Source organism: Homalodisca vitripennis, chromosome 2 (genome assembly GCF_021130785.1).
Source record: "Homalodisca vitripennis isolate AUS2020 chromosome 2, UT_GWSS_2.1, whole genome shotgun sequence".
Lineage (NCBI taxonomy): Eukaryota > Metazoa > Arthropoda > Insecta > Hemiptera > Cicadellidae > Homalodisca > Homalodisca vitripennis.
The window spans coordinates 164,933,227-164,957,636 of NC_060208.1; the positions used below are offsets into that span (position 1 = coordinate 164,933,227).

A 24,410-nucleotide genomic window follows, 5' to 3' on the forward strand; every position below is an offset into this window, starting at 1 on the left:
ACTCCAACAAATCCAGTTTCTCCCATAATGATAAAAAAGTAACCCCTTAGATCACCATCATTGACTGAATTGAAAAGCCACGTGACTTTAAAAACAAAAAGTATAGCTTAATTTAAATTTAAAAAATTTCCTACTGTGTTATTCTATTACTTGTATTTTTACAATATCTTTCAATATAGTTCCTTACAATCATACTTGATTGTTGCCTACCATCTGTCCATGTTATGAAGTCCTAATATTTGTGCTTCAATGAAATAACACCTAAAGAGCAGACCAAAGAACAAAGAATAAACATCAGTTTCATTTATTCGAAACTGAAAACGTAACTTTTTCCAACAACAAATAAAAGAGTGGGAAATAATTAAACTTTCTTAACTTTCACATACTAAGACCGTCAAATGTTACAAAATTCACTTTCTTTGTCAGAGCTCAATACTTTATGTAGGCCTGATTAAATCACTCACTCACGCCGTTGAACACATATTATTGTAAAGGTACTTTATATTTGTTTTGACTCAATGAAAAGGTCACCGAAACGCTCTTTAAATATTAAGAATACCATAATTACATATATCGACAACAACATTTTAGAAATATTAGAGATGTATAAAGCATATTTTGACACTCCTTACGTTTGCTTCTATATTCAAACGATAGTGAAAATTCTACTTTTTAGCCGTAAACTCTTTCTTGAATGAGGTATTTCTGCAAAATGAATTAGGATGCATTGGCAGATCTTCTAATTACTTTCTTTCCAGAGCACTGTGAACTACTTTCAAATGTATTGCATCGATTGTATGGAATACAATTTCTGAAAAAACTTACAAACAAACTTATTTTGCATTTAATTTCCTTCAACTCAATGCTTCCTTTAGCTCACAATGCATTCAATAAACAGGGCCAAAATAATAGCAGATGTAGCTTAATTATCCCAACACTTTGAACTTTGAGTACAGACTTTTTAAAATATACTATTTAAACACTGATATGAAACACAATTTAATAAATAATAAACTAAATATATCTTGTAGCAAGATACGTTTATTGAGAAAGATTTCATATTTAGACTTTAAATTTTGCATTAAACTTCATTTCTACAAGAATATGTCGTTTTTGTGCAACTTCTTTTTGCATGACCTTCTGTCTGTCTGTCTGTCTATACGCAGGATATTTCGAGAATGGAATGAGCTATAGATATGAAATGTTGCATGCAAACACAGTAAATCCTGTTACGACACGTGGTGTGGCTTACTTCAATCTTGTATAAAAATAAAACTAAAGAGAATGTGAATATTTGTATATTTATGTAACTGATAACCTATTCACTGGCGAAATTAAATTGTTTGAATAAAGCAATAAATTATATACTGAACACACTCAATATACGCTAAGACGGGGACCTTAGAAATACATAGCAGGATAATTCTACCCTCTCCATAAAACCACTCCAGGAACAACTGTTGTTTCACACCCTGTCTGAATATACAATGTGTATATACATCAGGCTCTTGTGTTCTAAACTAACACTGAACTGGTCCTCTTCTTGTACTTGCAAAATCAAGGTAAGTTGCATTATATTATTGTTATGGTAAATTAAATCAAATAAAACGAACGCAATTATTATGGAATTTATTTATATATTTGAAATATATAACAAATTCGCTTAAAAGTATTCATTTTTATTGTTTACAAGAAGAGAAAAATCTTTATATCAATTATTGTACTTATTTTAACGTATACAGTTGTATTATTTATGTTTTATAGTTTATTTATATCTATAACTTAACTGTTAAATATTTTTGTTTTCCTGACAGTTTATTTGTGTAATATTAAAAATTAACTATTCTATGTTTTTGGTTCAGAATCACAAGTAATACTTAAATTTTACTAACACATTTTCTTACAAAAAATTATAGTATAGACCAAATTTATTAAAACTACTCCTGAGTTTTTAATACATATTCTTATTTATATTTGATCATCGACGATAAGTATTTAAAATGTTTACAAGATGACATGGTACTAAATGATATGCAGAAATACCAACTAGAATAGTATTATGATAACCATCATACTAAAAAAAATGCAAGATAGCGTAATGCATAACATTTTTCGTAACAGAAAAATATGAACATAAATGCCAGGCAATACATTATAAAATAAGAAACAGACAGCTTTGGCATAAAATAGTCCCAATAAATATATGAATGCAAGAATATAATTATGCAATAGCGAGGACAAACAGTAATGTCAAAAAGAAATTAATAAATAGACGCTAACTAAAATACGTTATCAGGAAATACATGAAATTCAACAGGTCATCACATATTCTTCATTTCATTTTTTAAAGTGAATGTATATAAATAATTCAGCTCGTATTGTTATAATTAAACAGCAATTCAGTAGTGAATAATCGAGATTTGATATTTAATGTAAGTTTACTCGAACATGAATATTTTGTCTGTGTTGTGTTACGTGAATTGCGCGCACAACAGCGCTACGTGTTATGTGACTAATCTGATTGGCTACAGCTTCTAAAGTTCAATACTACACGGTAACTATATTACAATCACATTCATAATTGCTGTGATTACCCTAACACCACCGGGGACGTTTGTGTTCATGTGATCTGTTGTCGAGTTCTCAGAATATGATGTCGATGGAGGAAGTGTTGGTGCTGTTCTTGGTGTTGTTATGGCCAACGTTACCTCCATCCTCCCGCAGGCCCGAACCTCCCATCTTCATGGAGACGCCCTTCTCGCCCTCGTCATCGTCATCCTCACTATCGTCGCTCTCGTCATCGTCATCCTCTTGTGCTCCTGCAGGGTGGTACTTGGTCGTCAGTCTGGTGTAGGTGTCCGGCTGACGCTCTTGGAGATACTGGAAGAATCTGTCTGCTCCCAGGCGTTGGATGGGAGTACAGCTTGTACAGTTACCGGCCAGCGCTTCAGTCAGGATACCTGCAACACAAGTATATACACTACACAGTTACATAAGTAAATATAAATATTCTTGTAGTCAAAGTTACAGTTTTCTTTTGGGGCATTTTAACAAGTTCAATTCATGGAATTTCCTTTTTTATATATGCCTTTATCTTTTTTATTGTAAGCGTACTTGAGAATTCAGTATATAGTTTACAGGCGAGCATTACTTATGTACTCGTATTTTAAACTATTTTGATTTTTAATCCCTTCCTATTTTCTATGGGGAAATTCTTCTGATTTCTTTGCTCATTATGCACTTTTTTCCGAGCTGTTTTTCTTTTACTGTAACTAATCAAATCCAATATAAAGTCAATAGCAGACGTACAATATAGTCATTATAATTCAGCCAATCATTTTCACCTCACGTCTTGCATTCCGCAAGTTATATCACATCTCACTTTAAAATTTGGAATTAGACGATTGTTGCACTCTGCTCAAACTAACCTGTTGATAGTTTTTAAAGTTCTTAAAATCTGAATTAATGTTTTTTTTCTTGGTATACATATTTTATTTTGACCATAAATTTGGTTGAATCAATGATATCTGTGAATTTTCATCAAAATTGAACAAACATGTAGGTATACTTTTTTCATCTCTCAAGTATTGATAACAATGAAGTGCTAAAAAAATTTTATTTAAATAGCTTACTTCCAATACTAAACAATATATTGAGTTTCTGTTACTATAACATCTTCTTATATTTTATAATGTATATTGATATAGAAGCTAAAGTCAAGCACAGCATTAGTTCTTTTCTAGCGAAATGGACGAAATACGAGTTTCCCCATGGAAATAAAGGAGGCCTGTGCTGTTCGTAAACTTTCATAAATACACTGTTGCCTGAATACTTTACTTTTACTCTGAACCCAACACGAAGGGCCAACCCATATTCAAAAAAATACACCACGTTAACTGTTACGCAGGGCGCTTCCTATTCTGGACCAAATATTTTAGCACTCTTCTACCCAATATCAGTAATCGACAATAAGGCATTACTATCTTTAAAATAAATCTTCTTAGTTTTCTTTCTGAACACAGTTCATATGGGGTTACTGAGTTTGTTGCCGGTATATCAAAAATTTTACAAATTAAACTCTTATAAGTTCATTTAATTTGTTGAGAAAACAAAAGATTATACTATTAGAATTGGTTTCGATATAATCTTTATTTCAAAGTTCCAACATTTTATACTATAAGGATAGAGTATAAATCTGTATTTTCTCAGTAAATTGTTTCTATTTACAACAATACTACTCCATATTATATCTTTTAAGTGCGCAATAATGGTATTTGAGTTAAAGGGAGAAATAATGAGATTTAAATCCTGTTAGTGAAAGTAGCAATTTTTCGTGAACATAGTCGTACTAATCCTTCACTTTGCTATATGTTCCATAACATGAATGTATCCTAAGGGGATCCTATACGCCACTTTTAAATAACAGAAATGACATTTTTAATTAAACATTCAAGAACTTTGATAATGGTATTGTCACAATATTTATGTTAATAGATCCAAAATAACAAACGAATCGTTTAGTTTTTCAGAGAATCTGCAAGTGCGTTTCTAGTTTTGACTCATTTGGGTACTACGTAGGCCTACTAGCCTCAGATGGGTGATTCATGATTAGGCAACCTCATAGTACCAAAATTATAAAATCAATGTTTCCACTTAGCTAATGCATTTTTATATATTGTGAAATTGCATAATATAATTATCTAACTGATATCTAAAATATTTAAATAATAAAGCTAATGACATCGTATTCAATTTAAATATTTTTTTTAAGCGTCTCCATTAATAACATGGCTATGTGACCACTGACAATTCATCTCTGCGCACAGTACATTATTTCAAGATTATGAAACTATTTCAGAGCGAGGAATCTGAAATATTAAGTAAGTTTACTCTGGTTTTGTATCTATATATTCTTTTGATTTTTTGAGAAAAGTTCTTGCCAGATTGTATATTAACAATTAGTACAGGATACGAATTGTCAGCAGTGTTCTAGTAACTGAACCAAGAAGACATGTCGTGACTTACGTTTGATGCTGAGTGAATCCTTGTTGCAGATCCCTTTATCCAGGAAACACCGGATGTAGTTTTCCCGGGAACGGGTGTTGTTGAGGATCTTGTCGAAGTGGTGAGCTGCCTCCTCCAGGGTGTGAGGGGCGGGAGGCCCCGCAGTAACGATAGCCAGGGTGCACACCAGGAGTACAACGACGACTGAAGACATCTTGCTTGGCTGTCCCAGGTCCAGTGGAGTCCGGGAGTTTATAGTAGCAAACATCCTTGGTACCGGACTGCGACCAATCCATGGACAGGACATCTTCCAGCCCTAACTGATCACTGATTCGGCGCGGTCCGTTAACTAACTGGTGCCTAGTTACCGTTATCCGCTCTCCATAACTGTAGACATAGCAAACCTGAATGAATAATGGTTTATTTGAAAGTTACAAATAATATTAGTTACACAGTTTAGGGCATCAATTTGGAAATTCGTTTAACTAGGTACTGTAATTGATATTATGCAGTAGCCTACATTTAAAAATCACTGGGTCACTAATTTGGATCAGATCCAATATAAATTTATGTCCTATACACTTTAAGAACAAAGTATAATTTTATATATTCCAACTAAGGAAATCTCTTTTAGTGTTTTCAGTTTTTTTTATTATTATTATTATTTATTATACTTCAAGTTAAACAGCAAAATACCACTATGTTATACTGTTATTTTAAACATTCTCAAATAAATCACAATTATTATAAAAAAACCATTTGTAATAGGAATTTTTACATGACTTTGTTCAATTTATTCTTAATCTTAACAGTATAATGAATATTTCTTTTATAATTTAATGCGTTGCAAGTTGAAGATAAAGGTTTAATTCACTGCAATAAATGTATTTGTCTTAGAATCAACTTGGTTATTTAGAAAATGTTTTCATTCCAACACATATACTATACATTATACTCATCGGTAATTACAATAATAGACTGTCTAAATAAGAATACATTGTAATAACACAGATATCCTTAGTTAAACAAGGTTAGAGTACGCCACACCACAGACATCACGTCACAAGCTTCGCTGGGTGCATGCAAATTTAAAGTCTACACCTCATTTCATTTTCGAGGTGTCCTGAGGACAGACGTACAGACAGACAATCGTACAGAAAAGAAATTTTTACATGATAAAGACAAAAGAGAACGTGTGCCACTCTATTGATGTCGGATGTGTGCCAGTCTTCAATGACGCTCAGCCAAACTTCATGATTGAACGGTCACTATCGAAGAACTCATTCCTGCCTATGTAGAAATGAAATTTCATGCAAAATTTAGGCAAATGAAATGTCTACAGATGAAATCTTTCTCGATATATCGCCCACACTCCAGATGTGTGCCACGTGATACATTCCATTGTTTTTTATTAAGTTGTGTTTCAGGGCAGTGTATATTAAAAGTTCCACTATGGAGGATAGTGTGACTCCAACGTAAGAGTGTCATCAAATCCAATCTTTTCAACGAACTTTAACACAGATTTTTCACTATATAGTTTGTTTTTTACAAATCAACACACAAACGCATAAAAAATAATTATTACCACTGTTAACAAGGCACATGTTAAAATATCAAACAATGTATTCAATTTGTTGAAAAATGTACTCGTATTTATTCTACTGTTTTCCCGTAGTCCACATCCCAAAACTCATGGAGTGAAACGCACCCCATCGTCGAACTCATGATTTCCTATGTAGAAATGAAGCTTCATTCAACCTTTCAAGTCTATAGATCAGTTAGTTATCTAGGTATTGTGCAGACCCGCAGACAGAAGTGGCATTTTTCAGCTCAAACAGTCTCCAAACTTAACTTGATGCGTATTACATGCATTGTGCTCGTAAGTAAAGTTTTTTGTGTTCAAAATTTGAAATAAGTCCAATTAAATATTTCCCTCTTTTTTAAATTATGTATCCAGAAAAAGTTAAATGTTCATGAGAAATTATGATCCTAACAGATTCTATGAATATCAAAACTCTTCTTGAACATAACATAACATTTAAAATTTAGTTTAATTTTTAACTAAGCGGAGTTCTTTTTAAGTTTTAATTTCGGAAATGTCTGATGAAAACAGCCTTGATGTCAAAATAACATAATACACTTACAATAATAACAAGTCTAATTAACTTTCTTTTTTTTGTGAAGTAAACTTTCCAGTGCAATAATTTAATATAACCACCACAAGTAATTTATTTCAACCAACTGTATGTCTTCTAGAAAACAATAATGAAATATCTGTTGGAGATAAATACTTCATAGACAATACATTGCAGTTAATTAGCGTAACGTCGTAAAGATATTTATTTTCTTACAGCGGAACCGATAGTAAAGTGAATAATTGAAAATCATTCAACATTTCTCCCACGTCGCGACATGTCTCTCTCTGTAGATTACAGCTGTGCTATAAACATTACTGTTATTTAGATATCTGGAGTGCAGTGTTTTATTTGTGTTAATATAAAACATCTCACAGAATTTTTGTTAGTGTTTGATTAATATTATACCAATGGCTTCTTTAACAGAACCGTTATTAATAATACTGTTTTTTATAAAGTGTATTAGTGGTTTTAACTTGATTGAATCAGTAAATTCATCCATACATTGTCCCGGAGCGTGCATCTCGTATGACGATGCATGGCAGAGATGTCTACACCACGCTTTCTCCATTATCAAGTCAGATACAGTCATCAGAGAAGGCTCTATAAAACATGCACCTTGCATGAAGTCAGATTGTGACTTCAATCACGTGTTGTTAAGTCAAAGTCAGTTTTCTGAAAACTTCAAGAGACTGTATAAGGGGGACCTGTTACTGTTTGATGGAATTTTGGAACATAGGATCACCTTTAACAATTGCATGAATGTAAGGGTATCCTCAAGACGTCAAAATGTTACGGTGAAAATACCGAGTGTCATTATTTTTGTTATTTACAATTTCAGGTATAGGCTGCTTGGCCGAGAGACGCTAGGGGCATTGAAAATCGCTATGAGCACAAAGCAACCGGTTACTTTACGTGTAACGCTTGAGAGACTCGATAAGGGTAGGTGTACCTTTATCGTAGATAAAGAAGGACTTAATGAGAAAGTCCTCCGAGAGAGCAAAGTGGATACTTTATATTACCCTGAATCGTTTATGGAGTTAGAGCGTGTCCAGAGATTAGTGAGCAGACAACTAGAGACCGACTGGCTCTTCAACTCTTACAAGTTACAAGTGAGAGAGTTCGCCTTCAAGATTGTGAAGGAAGTCATCTCACAAGAGTCAGGGCTCATCCATAGCAGCAGAAAACTGAAAAAGCTCTGCCACGTTATCGTGCACGATAATAGGTAAAGATTAAACCTGTAGTAATTTACGATTTTGTCTTAGTTTAGGTGAATGTATCAACTAAGAATTGTTATGTTCAGTTACGGAAAATATTATTTTGTTATTTTATATAAAATTATTACCTAAACTTTGAAACCAGGGTAGATTGGTTGTTCTTTAGCTCCCAAACCAAAATTCCTAGAATCGCATTCAGTATATCACGTTAATTTTACATACCCAACTTTGATGTAAAATTATATGAATTAATAAAGCCTGGCCAACTTGGTGTACCAATATATCAGTATACGAAGTGATAGAAGTAGAATTTGATTTTTATGAAGAATATTTTGTAACTATCGTCATCGTTCAATAAGATAAGGTCACAAAATGTAAATAACTATAAATTTAATTTCTTCTAGTTAAATTTATATTTTTACGAATACGCTAAACTATATTTGTAGGTATTTTAAATTTGTATAAGAATTCAGTACAACTCAACCAAATTGCCTGCCACTAATTTAGTGTAGTTTCTCCCTCCGGCTTTACAACAGACAAATGACTCTAATTCTAATGCATTAGAACATTCAACTGTTCTAAATTACCAAACAGTACATATAGCATGTGCGTGACTCATCATACTAACGTTTTGCCTAATTTTATATAATTTAATTACTGGCCAAAGTCCTTGATAGGAATATTTATACAAGTGTTTTTAGTCATCTAATGTGAATACAATTTGCTAAATCAATTTACTACCTACTACAAAGGTAGCATCCATCACAATCAGATACAAAAGATTGGGTGAACTTATTAGTTTTGTCTATTACAAAGCCTGGTACGCTCCAGGGCTCAGTGTTTGGTCCTCTTTTTATTTCTACTTATAAATGAATTTCCTCATGATCTGAAGTTCACAAGTGAGAGCACTAACCACGAAGCAGTTAATGATTTTGCAGGTAGTACTATTCACATTTAATAATACACTCCTAAACCATGTTACTGATCTCTTCAAAGTACTACTTACTGGTCTCCACAACTTTCATGCAATATGGTTTTCTTAAGTTTACAGTTATTTTTTAATCTATCTAAAACACGTGCAACGGAACTTAAAACCACCATTATGCCATCATGCTTTCCTGTAAGTCTTTCAGTTATTGGCTAAGAACTGAACACAATTTCAACAACTTAGATAGTAGGAAGTCACTTTGATTCTAATATAAAATGGAGGATCCTCATTTCAAAACTCAGTAAACAGCTTAATTTTGTTACAAGTTCATTGAACTCTTTATTATATATAGAGAAGAATATTCTTAAGCTGGATAATTTTGACTTATTGGAATCGAAAATTAAATATAGCATCACAACAGTAAGGATACACAACCATTTTCCTGCTTCAGAAGAGGTCTTTGAGGTTTGGGTGGGGAAGTGAACCTTTTTAGAAAGCAGTTCCGATTCTAATTAGCTTCCGAATTCACAGTTGCTAGCTATTTTAACACACATTAAATTTTGTTTAAACATCTAGGGAGAGATTACATTATTTCGAGTATATTTAGCCTTATACTAGCTCAAAATTCAAAAGGTTTATATGACTACAGACTATTAAATTGATTGCCAATTCAAAAAAACATTAGCTATAATAGTTTTAAAATACCAATGGAGGCCAATTTTGGTCTGAAGGGAATTTTACAGTCCATAAGAGGTCTAAATATATCTAATTTTGTGTCACACTTTGCATTGCTTGCACAGAAGGCCCGTGTAGGTTATATTGTGTAAAATTAATTATTTATTACTTAGACGGTTACTTAGGGTTTTACCATAGAACAGTGTACCGGTTTTGGCTAAATCACACTTTAATTATTGGATCAATGATATCAAATCGTCAATATAGTTTAATGACAAGCTGTGAAACACTCTAAACTACACTCATCGGTTATGTTACAATGAGACGGAAGCAGCACAGAGCTGTGAAACATGCTGTAAAATGGTAGAATTAAAGGAACTAAAAACAGTCTTAATTTAAGGAACTATTAATTTGTTCAAACTACAATCTGGATTAAAAATTATATATTTTATTCGTTTATATCCCATAACGGTGCAAGTAGTACTTGATCTGATCTATATGATGTGGATATGCGTGAACATAGGGACTGCAGTGCTGTATTTTTTCAAAGACCCTTCCTGCCAATTACGAAAAAGACTCCATCACTCCGCCACTCTCTTGAAGAGTCTAAGAAATCTATATCTTTTAAGCAGTATTAACTATAATACATATGGGCTGATGTATTTAGCTTTACAAGAAAGAAAGAGTGAACATGTGAAAAAGAATGAATAGTATATTGAATGTTTTTCTATTTTTTATAATAATTTTTATTTTATTTCAGAGGTAACTGTTCAATACGAGTATATAATATTATTAATATTGATCATGGATCAGGTTATGTTTAATAAAAGATGGTGTGGTACTAAAAGTACGAGTATCTGCATAAAATAATTAATACTATTAACTTAATTTCATTGGACGAACCTATTGTTTACTAATTTTTCAAGCAATCTTTATATAAGTTGCAATAGCATGTATTTCATTACAAATTGTATTAATTGCTTGTAGAAAATGTTCAAAAATGTTAATCGTTTAATAAGCTGAGTCAATTTTTAGGTTATGCAAAATTTGAATTACATTTTAACAATATCAACTTGTTCACATTGCATGGGAAACAAGCAAAAAGTCAATTTGAATATTGTATGGCATTTATAGATACTAAATTTGTTAATTGCTTAAAAAACTAGTATTTGTATTCCTATCTTACCAATGCCTGTTAGTGCTATAATTTTTACTTAAACCAAAGAAACATTTGTCATGTGTACAAACCGATTACTTTTACTTTAAGCTTTACTTCTTGCTTTAATGATGAGTTAGTAATATATGAAAGAGATTGTATTCTAAAAAACCTTATGGAAAATTCCCAAAGACGAAGTCAACAATCCACTTATTTAATTCCAATTTTGGTAAAATATTCTCATCATGGTGTTTAATACCGAATCATATTGTTCTTCCACAGTTAAAATATTTATTGTAATCACATATTGATGAGTTTCAAACTATACAAAATGTTGCAGACCCAGCACCACTCTTCGACCATCTCCAACCCCTCCTAAAAAAACCTGGCCAGAAAGATATCCAAACGAGCCGTTCAACGAAGTAGACGGAAAATGTATTGAACATTTTCTTGGCAAACATCCTTGCTTGAAAAAAGGCCGGAAGAGAGCATACATCGGTAAATATCAGCTATCCGAATCATATCCTAAATCCTTCCAGATCAAGGATCTAGAACTCAGGGACGGTAAGGCGGAACAGAGGATAACATTGAATAAAAAAACTGAGTTGGAGATAGGTGTATTAACAGAATGGTACTTTATTGTGCGCATTCCTTGTGTAGTACCTTATATAATCTACAACTATAAATATAGCACCGTACATCCTCCTGATTCAGGAGAACTCATTATTGAGAACATTGACCAACCTAGGATGGTTCAGATCACCTTCTTCAAGCAGCCCGACGGCACCTGCTACTTCATAGACTGGACACTGACTGACGGCCAAAGACTGGCAGGATTCAGCACTGTTTTGAGGTTTATTCCGAGGTCAGGTGATGAAGAAACACCGAAGCAGCGACTGACCCCCGCTGATGTCAAGACCTGGTGGCAAAAAGACTTCCAGGCGCATATGGTGCAGTTCGTGTATTTGGTTCTCAAGGAGGCTGTCAATCCAAAAGGTCACATTTTGAAGAATGGCGGAGATCTCCGCCATATATGTAGTGATATCTTCATATATGGGTAAAGTATTGTATTTTGTTACTTTCACACAATCTGTTTTTACACCCATAATTATTTGTTATCAGTGTTGTATGACAAGTATCAACTTTGAATGTGGAAAAATGAGACACATCATACATTAATCAACAAATAGTTAAATCTACTGTATTACAATTACCAAAATTTAAATTACATTTTCGCATTTTTTGGGTTTTAATAAATATTTTGTTAAGCCCGATTTAAAGGATGATTAAGTCTGATATCTGCTTCAATTTTGAGAAAAAGTTATCAGTCAACTTAGTCGTGAGTGATCAACTTTTTAATCAAATTTGAAATAATTTTTAGACATTTTTAGATCAAACTTGATCAATCTCATATACAGTAAATACGAAACTATAAAGCCCGCCATCATATTTTAGGAACTAAAGTTTATCAATATATAATTGAATGAGTAATTTTTTTGATCAAGTTTGACATTTTCCTTCTATCTTAAGAAAGAAACCCATGGTCTTTATCACGATTGACTAAACTAATGTAGAGTGATCATGTTGATTATGTTTTAATAGGAGTTCATACTATTTTTATTACGGCTCGTTATGGTTTTGTACTTCAACTTGTACCTATTCAGAAAATACTGTTAATATAATGAATTTGTGATTATTATTGAGAATATTTCATAATATTGTGTAGGGTTAGGCTTAATTTTATTTAAAATTATACGTATACTTAATCCAACTTCCGGTATCCACTATTGCAAAGACAATAAATTACATTTATTTTATCTCTTCTATATAATACTCTTGACACCACTTGGGCACTTGTGAAAGGCGACTTTGGAATAAAGCCAATCATGACGGCTTATACTGAGAATTGTCGCTATATCCCGCATGTAGAACAATGCGTTCAAGGTTGAATTCCGACTACAAACAGTTTTGTTGAAAAATATAATGTTTAAAAAAATATTGGTAGGATTGGAAAATTTGAATAGACAGTCCTTCAGGCTCAGTCGGGAGAAGTAGTTTTATTTTCTGACAAGTAAAATATTATTAATTTATTGTCATAGGACTTACATGTATTCGATAACTTGATACAAAACATCCGTACAAAATACAAAACATTGTCTATAACAAAAAGTTTAGGGATGTTACTAGAACTCCAGAACACTTGTTGTGTTTCATTGGGTTCATAAATAACGGAATTTATAATATATATAAAAATAAATAATAAGTTGTGAAATTGTAAAATTTTAACAGTCACCATATTAAAATAAAATTACCTACTAAGCTGGCGAACGAAAATACCCAAGATATTCATAATATATTATCGTACCTAACTATATTCAACTTTTTGGATTTATTTGTGACAGTTATCGATTCCACAATGTGCATAATATAACAAAAAGTCTGCGTTTATGTGTAAATTTACCTGTTGGGATATAACTATACATTTTTCAAAAGGGGTGGTTTCGGGCTTTGGGGGTTAACCTTGGTGAGTTTATGCAGAAATGTTGATTGAATGTTACCATGTGAACAATTACACTGGCCTGTACGGAGATCATAGTAACGGGGAGAGTCGGTACAATGTGAGGTTGAAAAGTAAGACGAGGTTCTTGATGCTGAGAGATATTTTGCTTAAGTTTTCAAATCTATATATCATCGAGCTGTAAATGGTATAGTTCGGCGGGGCGAGGATGCTAAGTACGTAATCAAGTACCTAATGTCATTTCGGTATCGGTCTGAACGTGCCACCTTATTATAAAGTTATTTTAATAGTTTAAATGCACTATTCTTCATATGACATTTGGTGCTCGTTTCTTAAAAATGTCAGTTGTTGGGTTTCACTAACTCGTTTGTACATCATAGGGTAGCACCTATGATTGAAGATAAATGGTTCAATGCAAATGTATCTAACATCCGAGACGAAACCCCATAGGGTCCATATTATCGAATGTGGTCTCAGAACCTTGAGTTTGACTTGCAAATTTTAAGTATAAGTAAAAACCGGGCTAAGTGCCAAAAATTAAGAAATTGAGTTTAGTATCAAAATGTGTGCTATAAGCCAACCCCAATACAGTATAAACCGGGCTATGTCGAGAAAAATCAATAATTCGCTCAAATTCTTGCCGCTAGAATGCGCATGGGCTATGTTCAAGGGTGACATCAGTAAAAACCGAGTCAAGTGCCACGCGCAACACACGCCAGACTACGCGTGTTTTGCAGGTTATGTTTGTTGCCACAGGCATTCTAAGCACTGTATGAGGAGTGTGTGTTACCACTTTACATTGTGATTAGATTGAGTTTGTGTTATCCATAATGGATGTGCCTTTAGTATTACCGAAGTGTAAGAGACGAGCAAAGGGTGAAGCATCTTGTTTGTTGAAAGGAGTCTTGAACAAAATAACCCACAAAAAAGTTGATTGTTTGGAGCCACAACTGTGGGGGACAAAATAAAAACAAAATGTTGCTGTTTTTATGGAATTATTTAGTTTGTCGTGGTATCTTTGATGAAATTGAACATAAATATCTTGTGTCAGGCCATTCATATCTTTCTTGTGATCGAGACTTTGCGCTCATCGAGAAAAAAAGAGAGTAAGTAGGTGTGAAGTCTCACTAGACATAGTTCAAATTCTTGTAAGTGCCTCCCACAAAAAGCAATTTTTTCCACACTTATGGATGAAGATGACTTTTTTTATTTTAAGGAAAGTAGTAACAATTGTCTGAATACAAAGAAATTGAAAATATCCAAAGTCCAATGGCTAAAAATTACAAGAACAAAACCAAGTATAGTATTTGTGAAAAAATCATGGACTGATATTGAAACTTGGCTTGGAATAAATGTGTTCAAAAAGGGGGTTAAGGAAGAGGACATCTTGCAAAACCTATCCACTTTGCAAACAATAAACCGATTAACTAAAGAAAAAAAGAAGACCTGAAAAAGATGATACCTTACCTCAAAGAAGAGAACAAAGACTTTTATAATAATTTAACTGCATAAAAGTTTCAGTGTTCCTGCCTGTTAACTTTAGTTTAGTGTATAATATACTATCGAGTATTTGAGTAAAAGTTTAAAATAATTAAACTGGTATAACATTATAATTGTTTGTCTTTTTAACCTGTATTATTTTTAACTACATGTTTGCTTACTCTTTCATTTTTATGGATTTTTAGTAGCATTTGTTTGGTACTTAGCCCTCTTTTTACACCAGCAAGTTGTGACATAGCCCGAAGTAAATGTGGCACTTAGCCCGGTTTTTACATCAGTAAGTCGTGACATACCCCTTTTTAAAAAAAGTTGAATTCAATATTTTTTTCTTTACTGTTCCCATGGTATATAATGCATTCTTCCACTGATACTATTTAGTAATGATGTATATTTTTTATTTAATATATTATTTCAGTTAAAAAATATTTAATTATGATAGTTATATGCAGTTTTTCATCCATTATCTCAAAAGTAACTTTTTTGCACTTAGCCCGGTTTTTACTTATACTCTACAATTTACTTGTCTCTGGTGTTATTCAAGGAAATATCAGATTAATCTGGTTACGAAATTGCATTGTCGTAAAGGAGATGGTAAACAGTCTTATATGTGTGAATTCTTAGTAAGAAAATGGTAGAGAACCAAATGTGGAAAACTATATATATATATTATCTTTCATATCCTTTACACTAAAATATATTTTGTTATGATTTTTTGATTTGGAATCTTTTAAGTAAGAATTATTCCGTCTGTATGTATTTTCACTCAAACTTAGAATAACTGTTTGAGGTTAGCCCGGCATTATGCAACTCAAAGAGTCTCCATTACGTTGACTAACACAAGAAAAGACAATATCTCTAAAATATATAAAAGTGGAACTTCGCCAAAACAAGAGTTTCTCGTTGCAAAATTATTAAATAGCTTCACATAAAACTTGTTAAATTGGAAGACGCATCTACTGCGATTTGAAAACAGATATTTACATATGTTTAATTTGCTTCAACAGTACAACAAATTTACCAAATCATATTTTGACTAAAGACGAGAGCAATATATTACACCTCACAGCACTCTTTAAAAGCTTGTTTAGAGGTTATAAGAAAAAAAAACTTCATTTATATTTTTTTATTATAATATTAAATAGTACAAACTATTCCTCATTTTTTTCATTTCCATCCCATGAGAGTACAACAATAACGAGTAAAATTTTTATTTTCGGCATTTTGATTACCGAGGAATAGGATTCTAGTATTTTATATATGTTGGAAATAATTCTTGTTGATTATGTAATCTCTCCTACAAGTAACCATTTCTATTGAAGTCACCCGGGTTTTAGCAACACAATAGTATATAATTATAAGCGATAGGACGAAAAATAATAAATGGGTTAAGTCAAAAAAATAATGTGACTGTTTCAATTTTAGAAGTATGAACGTTCACGTCTGAAAGAGTGAACATGTTCACTTGTGTTCTGTAGATATTTTTGTATAGTTGAAGTATATTCATATTTTTCTTGTATTATCAGGTCAAATTAAGTATTTTTGTGCAAATAAGAGCGTTTTATTTGTAGTAACTGATTTGTAGTAAAACGTACATCAAAAACAAAATTGATAACTAATTAGAAACATTATTAAGTGTGAGAGTGGTTCTAGCTTTGCCTGCGTAAATAATAAACATTTTCATTTCCTATCATCGGTATTTCACACAATATAAAGATGTAAATCTTATGTTCCAGACAAAACTCCACTACACCTGCACCCACTGAGAGGTCAGATGAAGTTTGGCCTGATGATGGCTGGCCTCCTGCAGACGACCAACAACAGTTTATCGAAGTGGATGTCAGAGATGTGGAGCGGTTGGTGGGCCGTCACCAATGTCTCCAAATAACTAATAAAAGAGTGTACGTCAGCACACCTCAGCTATCCAACAACTACCTTAAAGATGTTCAGTACAAGGACTTGAAATTAACAGATGGCTCAGTGGAACAAAGAATTTCCGTCAGTAAAGGCACAACCCTAGAGATCTCCCGTAGCAAAAAGAATCACTACACAGTGTTCATCCCCTGTGTGGTCCCAGCAGTCCTCTTCCTCTACTCGTACTCGATGTCTTCCAATCAAGCCAGTGGAAGAATAAGGATTGACATGGTCGGTAAGCCTCAGACCCTACAAGTTATCATAGAAAAAGACGGCAGAGATTGTACCTTTGTAGAAGGATCAGTTACAGACATTTTCAAAGAGGTGTTGTGGATCAAGCCTAGCCAAAACGAAGAGACCGACGTTAGGGAGGTTGCAAGGGAACTGATACAAGGGTGGAAGGTTTACTACAAAGGCACAGATCGTGCAATTTGCATACGCAATGGTAAGAGAAGCTCTGAGTCAGACTGCAGGCGTCATACAGCGAAATAGAGAGTTAGAAAGGATTTGTCGGCACATCAAGGACAAACCAGGGTAATACTCTATTAGATTTGTAAGGCAATACATTATCCACGTGACTAAAGAGGTCATATAAGACGTTTGAAATTGGCACCAAATGTCAATAAATATTTAAGTAAATAATTACCTAATTTAACAAAACATTGTGGGATAACTGTTTTGTTAAATTAGGTAATTAAAGTTACATACGTCTTTACTCAAAAATCAACTGCCTCCTAAGACAGTATAATAGATAAAATAACATGTAAATTAAAGTAAATGTCCAAACCATCCACCAAACAAGAAGCTCTGTCCCCCCGCATAATCAGCTAGACTCATAGTGCTTGCCAAATGGAATTTCTTATTTACATGTCTTGTTTTGCCTTATAGAATAACACATCACATTTAATTCTAAGAGTAGCCTATTTTTATAATTATATTGATGATAATTTACCGTAAAGTCATAAACAGTACATAGAAATATAAAAACAAGCCTTCCACTTTTGAACCTTTGAGTTTCAGCTGTTTTAAACCCCGGAATTATGAACCAAATCAACTTCTTCGGACGGGTTTCATAAAGGACAGTACGTAAAGGATAACAATTTTAATTTCTTAATTTGATTATGTAATATATGTAACACAGTTTAAATTTACCAAAATACAACATGACTTTGGTGAAATTCAAATAACTTAATTTTGATATAACTCTACAGTTAGTTCAAAAATAGTTTTGCTTGGTACTGTAAGACATCCATAACAAAATAGTATCATTATATGGCCTAAACTGTAAAATTTTCATCTTTTAAACAGACATAATCAATTAATATTGCTTTAAAAATCAGCTGACTTGTTCCGCAATAAAATACAAGAATAAAATGTAGAAACATACGTTAAATTATAAGTGTACTTACTGATTTATCACAATAATAATATGTTTTTTAATGCTAGCTAATAAACCTCATAAAATATTACAGTTCGAGTCCTGAAACTCTTCCTCCAACTGCTCCGTCACCTCCAACCTCACCGCTCCCCAGGTGGACCTTCGCCACCAGACATCATGTGGCCTTTTAGGGACCCGAGGAAACCTTTCAACAGAGTGGATATGGAAATAATTAAACATGTCGTAGGTAGCCACGATTGCATGGAAGGTATCAGAAAGAGAATATACATAGGAAAACTTAATCTCGGTAGTTCATTCCCGAGACAGTTTCGTGTGAGAGGTCTTGAAGTAAGTAAAGGTCTGGCAGACCAAAGAATTACGATGAACGAAAACTCTAATCTGGCAATAGACATAGGAAGAGAGTACTTTACAGTACGTATCCCTTGCGTGGCTCCATTGGTTCTTTTCTTCTACGAGTACAGGATGGCCTCCTTGAACTCCACAGGGCATCTAATCATTGAGATGAACGACGGCCCCACGACCCTAATGGTGACCTTCAAGAGGGAAGAAGATAGAACGTGCTCTTTCTTAGACGGATCTGTCACAAATATGAAAGGACCATTAGGTTATAAGGTGGTCGTGTGGATCATGCCTCACATGCAGAAGAACAACAGAACGGAAGCTGATAAGGTTCGACGACTTTTGTTGGAGAATATGAAAGGCTGGGAGAAGTTTTATTTTGAACAAATAGTCGTGTTTGCCCACAAGATAGTCAAGGAAGCTTTCATGCAGACAGAGCAGGTCATACAAAGAAGTGATGACCTATTATCAATGTGCACAAGGATCAATGACAGCCCAAGGTAACGTAATCACTATCATTACAGTGTTTGCTTCGCTATGATTTGTGAGTGTAGTCGTGAACAGATGGTTGTATAGAGAGTTATTTAACTCATTATTGAAAATGTTCACTGTAAATATTTGTAGACAAAAATTGCTGTTGATGATTAACATATTTCATTGCCTTAAGGCTAGTTGCACACACACCGATTTTGGACAACCGATTTTTTACCGGCCGTCCAAATTCCAATAGTGAACTGAATGAGGATAGTTGCACACACACCGATTTTTGACGGACGGTAAAAAATTGAAGCGATGGTTTCAAGATAATTTTTTAGTAAATTCAGGTACGCACGCTTTCTTCATAACTAACCAGATGGCTAGGCATACTTCTTTTATTATTTTCCTTGCAGTGGAAATTCCAACTGTGAAGGAATAATGCAGGTCGGTAAAGGTGCACCCGCTCGCTAGATACCTGCAAAAATAGTTTAGTAGGAGTATGGTGATTTATGAATACTTTTAAAACAAAAAACTATAATACCAGTGCATTTGGACATTAACCTGGACAATGAAACAACAGCTGAAATTTGGCGATTTTCAACCAAACGAAACGGATTTGTACGTGAAGATGGCGGAGTGAGTGAGAGCTGTGAGGACGATCGGTAAACAATCGGTGCGTGTGCCAGCATGTGTTAAGTCACGTGCGCCACTGTTGTCACCGACAACGGCGTTACGCAGTGGCAGTGGCCGGCTGCTTAGGCTAGGGGACACACAGTCCCGGTTACCGGGATGCCGATCGGCATCTCGGCCGGGATTGATGAGAAACGGTTTGTTGTTGTGCTGGCACACACAATCCCGGCTGATAAACACAAATTGCGTGCCGGTCCAGACCGGCAAGCATGAGCCCTGCAGTTCGGAACGAATCAGGTTGGCAATACAAAGTGAAGTTGATATTGTCGTGCGTGCTCTAACAGTACCAAAACAACGCCGGGTACATTGATTCATCCAGTCAAGTCTGTAGATGTCAGCTGAAAAATGTTCCATAACGCTGGAATACCGTGGACACATGCTATAAATTTGTCTGTATCAAACATTATCGCAACTTTACACTACTCGACAGTAAAGTTGCGATAACACGATACACAAACCAGAATGTGTCCACACAACAGCTACACCACTGGAACATTTTTCAGACTTAGACTGAATCGGGACCCGGCGGCCGGCACTGTGTGAGCACGCACGACAGATTTCAAGTGTTTTGGTATTGCCATTTAGAGCCTATAAACAACAAACTGCAGGGCTCCCGGTTTGGATAGCATGATTGCCGGTCTCCGAACAACACTCAAAGGTTGTGCCGCACAGACCGGCATTTGGTGTGTCGCCGGGACTCTGTGGCCAGCACACAATGAAACCGTTTACCGGCAACCCGGATGCCGTCGGCATCCCGGTAACCGGGACTGTGTGTCCCTAGCCTACGGCATTTTACCGGCGCCGATCAGCTGTCGGCGTGTGTGCCAGGTTCCGTTCCCTCATTCAGTTCACTATCGGAATTTGGACGGCCGGTAAAAAAATCGGTCGTCCAAAATCGGTGTGTGTGCAACTAGCCTTACTATAAACATTACAGTCCTACTTTTTATTAATGAATTTTATATGCATTTTTCCAGTTCATATATCGATTATCCAATTTTTACGAATATGGTTAGCCTTATTTTAAACTGAGTTAAAAAATGTGCCTAGACAATAAATCGTCTAAAACACGTCATATATATATATATATATATATATATATATATATAATATATATATATATATATATGTATGTATGTATGTATGTATATATGTATGTATATTTATTTATTTATTTATTGTACAATAACTCAAGAAAAGTAAGAGAATAATGTTTTAAACACAATTTGTGTGGATAATAAGGGACCGCCGCTGCCGCTGTTATCAAGAAACCCACAGAAACTCGATCTTTCGACAACAAGGACGATCTGTAGAAAAGTCTTTTGAACATTTAAAACCATAAAAAAAACTGAAATATACGTGCCTCAAGATGTATGCAAATATATCAAAATAACTTTCTCCTTATAGCTGATATAGTCAGAATGTCAAAATTTGCAAAAACACTCTAAACGTTCATTCTTACAGGTACTATGTCACAGAGCATTGGTCCACTCTTGTGATTGAGAACCCTCTTATGCCCTGGGTGAGGATTTAAAATGTTGAATGGAGTCTTCACATTATGTTTGGTATTTTTTTCAAAATTCATTCTGGAAAACAACGAATACAATCAATTGGCTACAATTAATATGTTATAATAATACTAAATATGCATTATAATAACTGCACTGAAACTAAATTGTAATCCCGATTTGTTTATTTTGTAGGAAAATGATTCCAGTCCCTATTACACGATCGGGTACTCAGACACAGTATATGAGACTCATGGAGCCATCACAAACCGTTTGCCATCCACACATCGATTGGCCGGAAGATCAGGAAGAGTGGCCCAACAGAGATCCCTGCAAACCGTTCAACAGTGTGAGTTCGCGTGAGGTTGAAAATGTAATCGGCCGTCAAGACTGTCTGCAATTGAACGAAGAGCGAATATACATCGGCAGGCGTCAGTTTCCCGGGTATTACAAAGATTGGCATGATGCAGGAGCGCTGAAGTTGAGCAACGGACTTGTCAACCAGAGGATCACTATCAGTAGAGACACCAGTCTGTCTGTCATCGCCGTCGGTAATGGGAACATTACAATCCAGATCAATTGTGTAGTACCGATAGTACTATTCCTCTTCCAATACCACATTCAGTACACACGGTCTGAGGGAAAGGTCAGATTTGAAGTCAGTGATGGCCCTCTCGAACTGCTCGTGAATCTACAGAAAGAAGATGACGGCACCTGTTCCATCATGGCTGGGTCAATCGTTGAAGGTAAGGATGATGGCGTATATAAGGTGGCAATCCATACGATACCACACGACCCCAGTGAAGGCAAAAAGGAGGAGGAGATCGAGGTCCAACAATTGATGAAAGAAGTATATTACTGAAAATGCATTGCATGATACGTTCAAAGCTCAGATGGAAGAATTCGCTTTCATGGTGATCAAGGAGGCTGTGGAACAAGTACATAATGTAATACAGTACAGTCAAGATCTCAACAGGCACTGCAAACTCATCAATGAAAACCCAAGGTACGTGCAAATGTTTTATCACGTGAACTCGTAGTTAAGTTCAATATATAGTACAAGGTTTATACAGGGCATAGTCTAACCACTGGCAATCCATTCAACCAGTAGGCACGGTCTACTGTTACAAATTAATGCTTGAGTACAGTGTTTGTGTCCACAATAAACTAAATTGTAAATTCAATTCAGCCAAAAATTTGGTTTAAAGTTAATTTCATATTTCCTACAAAAATCTTCCTAATTTTAAGAATGGTTGTTTACATAGATACGAGTAAATATAAGAACAAGAAGATTCTCTATTATCGTCTATCGTTCTTCCAGAATCTTGTTACAATTACATTGTCCGTGACATTATCACAGATCCGATTGATTAATCTAAACCAACTACAGTTGAATAATGAGAGCTTACATTCATTGAACGCAGCTGAACAAGCTTCTTTTAGAACAATGAATAAATCACTGAATTATTAGTAAATTATTATTCTAACTGATGTCACTGGGCTCGATGTGAACCAAAATTTGCCATCGTTCAGTGAAACAAAAAAGTCAGTAACACTACGTTTCGAGATCTGCAATCTGATCTCTTCATCACGTAAATAACTAACCTAATACAAACTAGGTTAAAATAAACAAATCATACCAAAGTTTGTATTATGTTATTGTACGTATATTATATATTATCTTTATGTAGGTTATTATGTTATTTTAACCTAGTTTGTTATTATGTATTACAAACATACACAACATACATACATAAATACATACATGTTATGTATTACATGGACGTAGCCAGCGAGGGGGCCCAAAGGGTCTGGACCCCCCCCTCCCAATTTTCAGTATTACTGACATCTACTGCTGAAAGATCGTTCTCAACAAAGAAACGGGACAAGAACTTTTTAAGGAACAAAATAGGTAGGGCCTTACTCTCTGTCCACTACGGGACAATACCAGTTGTCTGGACACCAACCTTTTTTTCCTGGCTATATTCTTGGCCGCCTATTGAATATATTACACATATATATATATATATATATATATATATATATATATATATATATATATATATATATAAAACAATAGTTTGAGCTAGTGTTCTGAGCCTGATGACGATGATGACCTTGATTTCAGAAGTAATCCTTATCCCTGAAATCAATTCTATCTTACTTTTGCAGTATTTTAAGTATTTAAGATTTTTATTAGTAGAACATTCATTTTTACTGTGCTTTGGGGAATTCTTATTAGCGTTATCAATGTTATTAATTCTTCGCCCGGACTAGGGAAAGATTTTCCGGAAAGTTATTGATGATACAGGTGATAGTGAGATAATGCCCCGCAAATTTGTCTGCGATCTGAGTTACAGTGATCTGTCGTTACAAATTTCAGTAGGTGTCCTGAGGTGTAACGTTGTCACGTGGAGAGCGTATTCCCTGGCATGCATATGCTTCTAAGTGTCAAACGAGGCAACTCAAATAGGGATTCCCTCCCCTTAATAAGGGGGTTCTTTGATAAGGTTCAAGTAATTAATTGGTAATTATCGATGTTATGGTACTCACCTACGTGGTTTTTGTTGTGCAAGGTTCGCAAGGTACATGACTGTCAGTTACCTTCAATATGAATTGAGTTGAAAGTCACAAAATTAATTCCATGTGTCTAATTAATTGGCTTCCTAATCAAATTAGTTAATGTTAAAGTTATGTGTTGTTATTTTCTTTTCGCATTGTCTTAGTATCATTCGTTAGCCTTATCCCCAGCTTTTTTGTCCTTAATTTCTTACAAATTTATGTTTGTTTAATATTGATGTATTGTGTTAAAGGACGAACGCCTCATCTGGAGATGTCATACCAAGAGCCTCCCGGACAAGAAAACAAGAGAAGAAGAAATTTCCAGAAATAATAATATTAAAACAACATAAGTAAAAAATCACTGTAATAATTTTGAATAATCTTATTCTTATTT

The 24,410-nt window shown here is 34.3% G+C and overlaps 2 protein-coding genes across 2 annotated transcripts; one reads left to right on the plus strand and one right to left on the minus strand.

Moving 5' to 3' along the window:
* Positions 1 to 2,503: 2,503 nt before the first annotated feature.
* On the minus strand, positions 2,504 to 5,376 carry LOC124356364 (allergen Tha p 1-like). Its single transcript, XM_046807549.1, has 2 exons — positions 5,026 to 5,376; positions 2,504 to 2,960 (listed from the first exon to the last, which is right to left on the minus strand). The coding sequence occupies exons 1-2, from the start codon at positions 5,309 to 5,311 to the stop codon at positions 2,644 to 2,646; spliced, it is 603 nt and encodes a 200-aa protein (XP_046663505.1). The 5' UTR covers positions 5,312 to 5,376; the 3' UTR covers positions 2,504 to 2,643.
* A 2,797-nt stretch (positions 5,377 to 8,173) lies between these two features.
* LOC124355888 lies at positions 8,174 to 24,378 on the plus strand. Its single transcript, XM_046807042.1, has 8 exons — positions 8,174 to 8,364; positions 11,456 to 11,679; positions 11,830 to 12,111; positions 14,685 to 14,739; positions 16,867 to 17,489; positions 18,517 to 19,282; positions 21,650 to 22,460; positions 24,268 to 24,378. The coding sequence occupies exons 1-7, from the start codon at positions 8,174 to 8,176 to the stop codon at positions 22,314 to 22,316; spliced, it is 2,808 nt and encodes a 935-aa protein (XP_046662998.1). The 3' UTR covers positions 22,317 to 22,460; positions 24,268 to 24,378.
* The last annotated feature ends 32 nt before the right edge of the window (positions 24,379 to 24,410 follow it).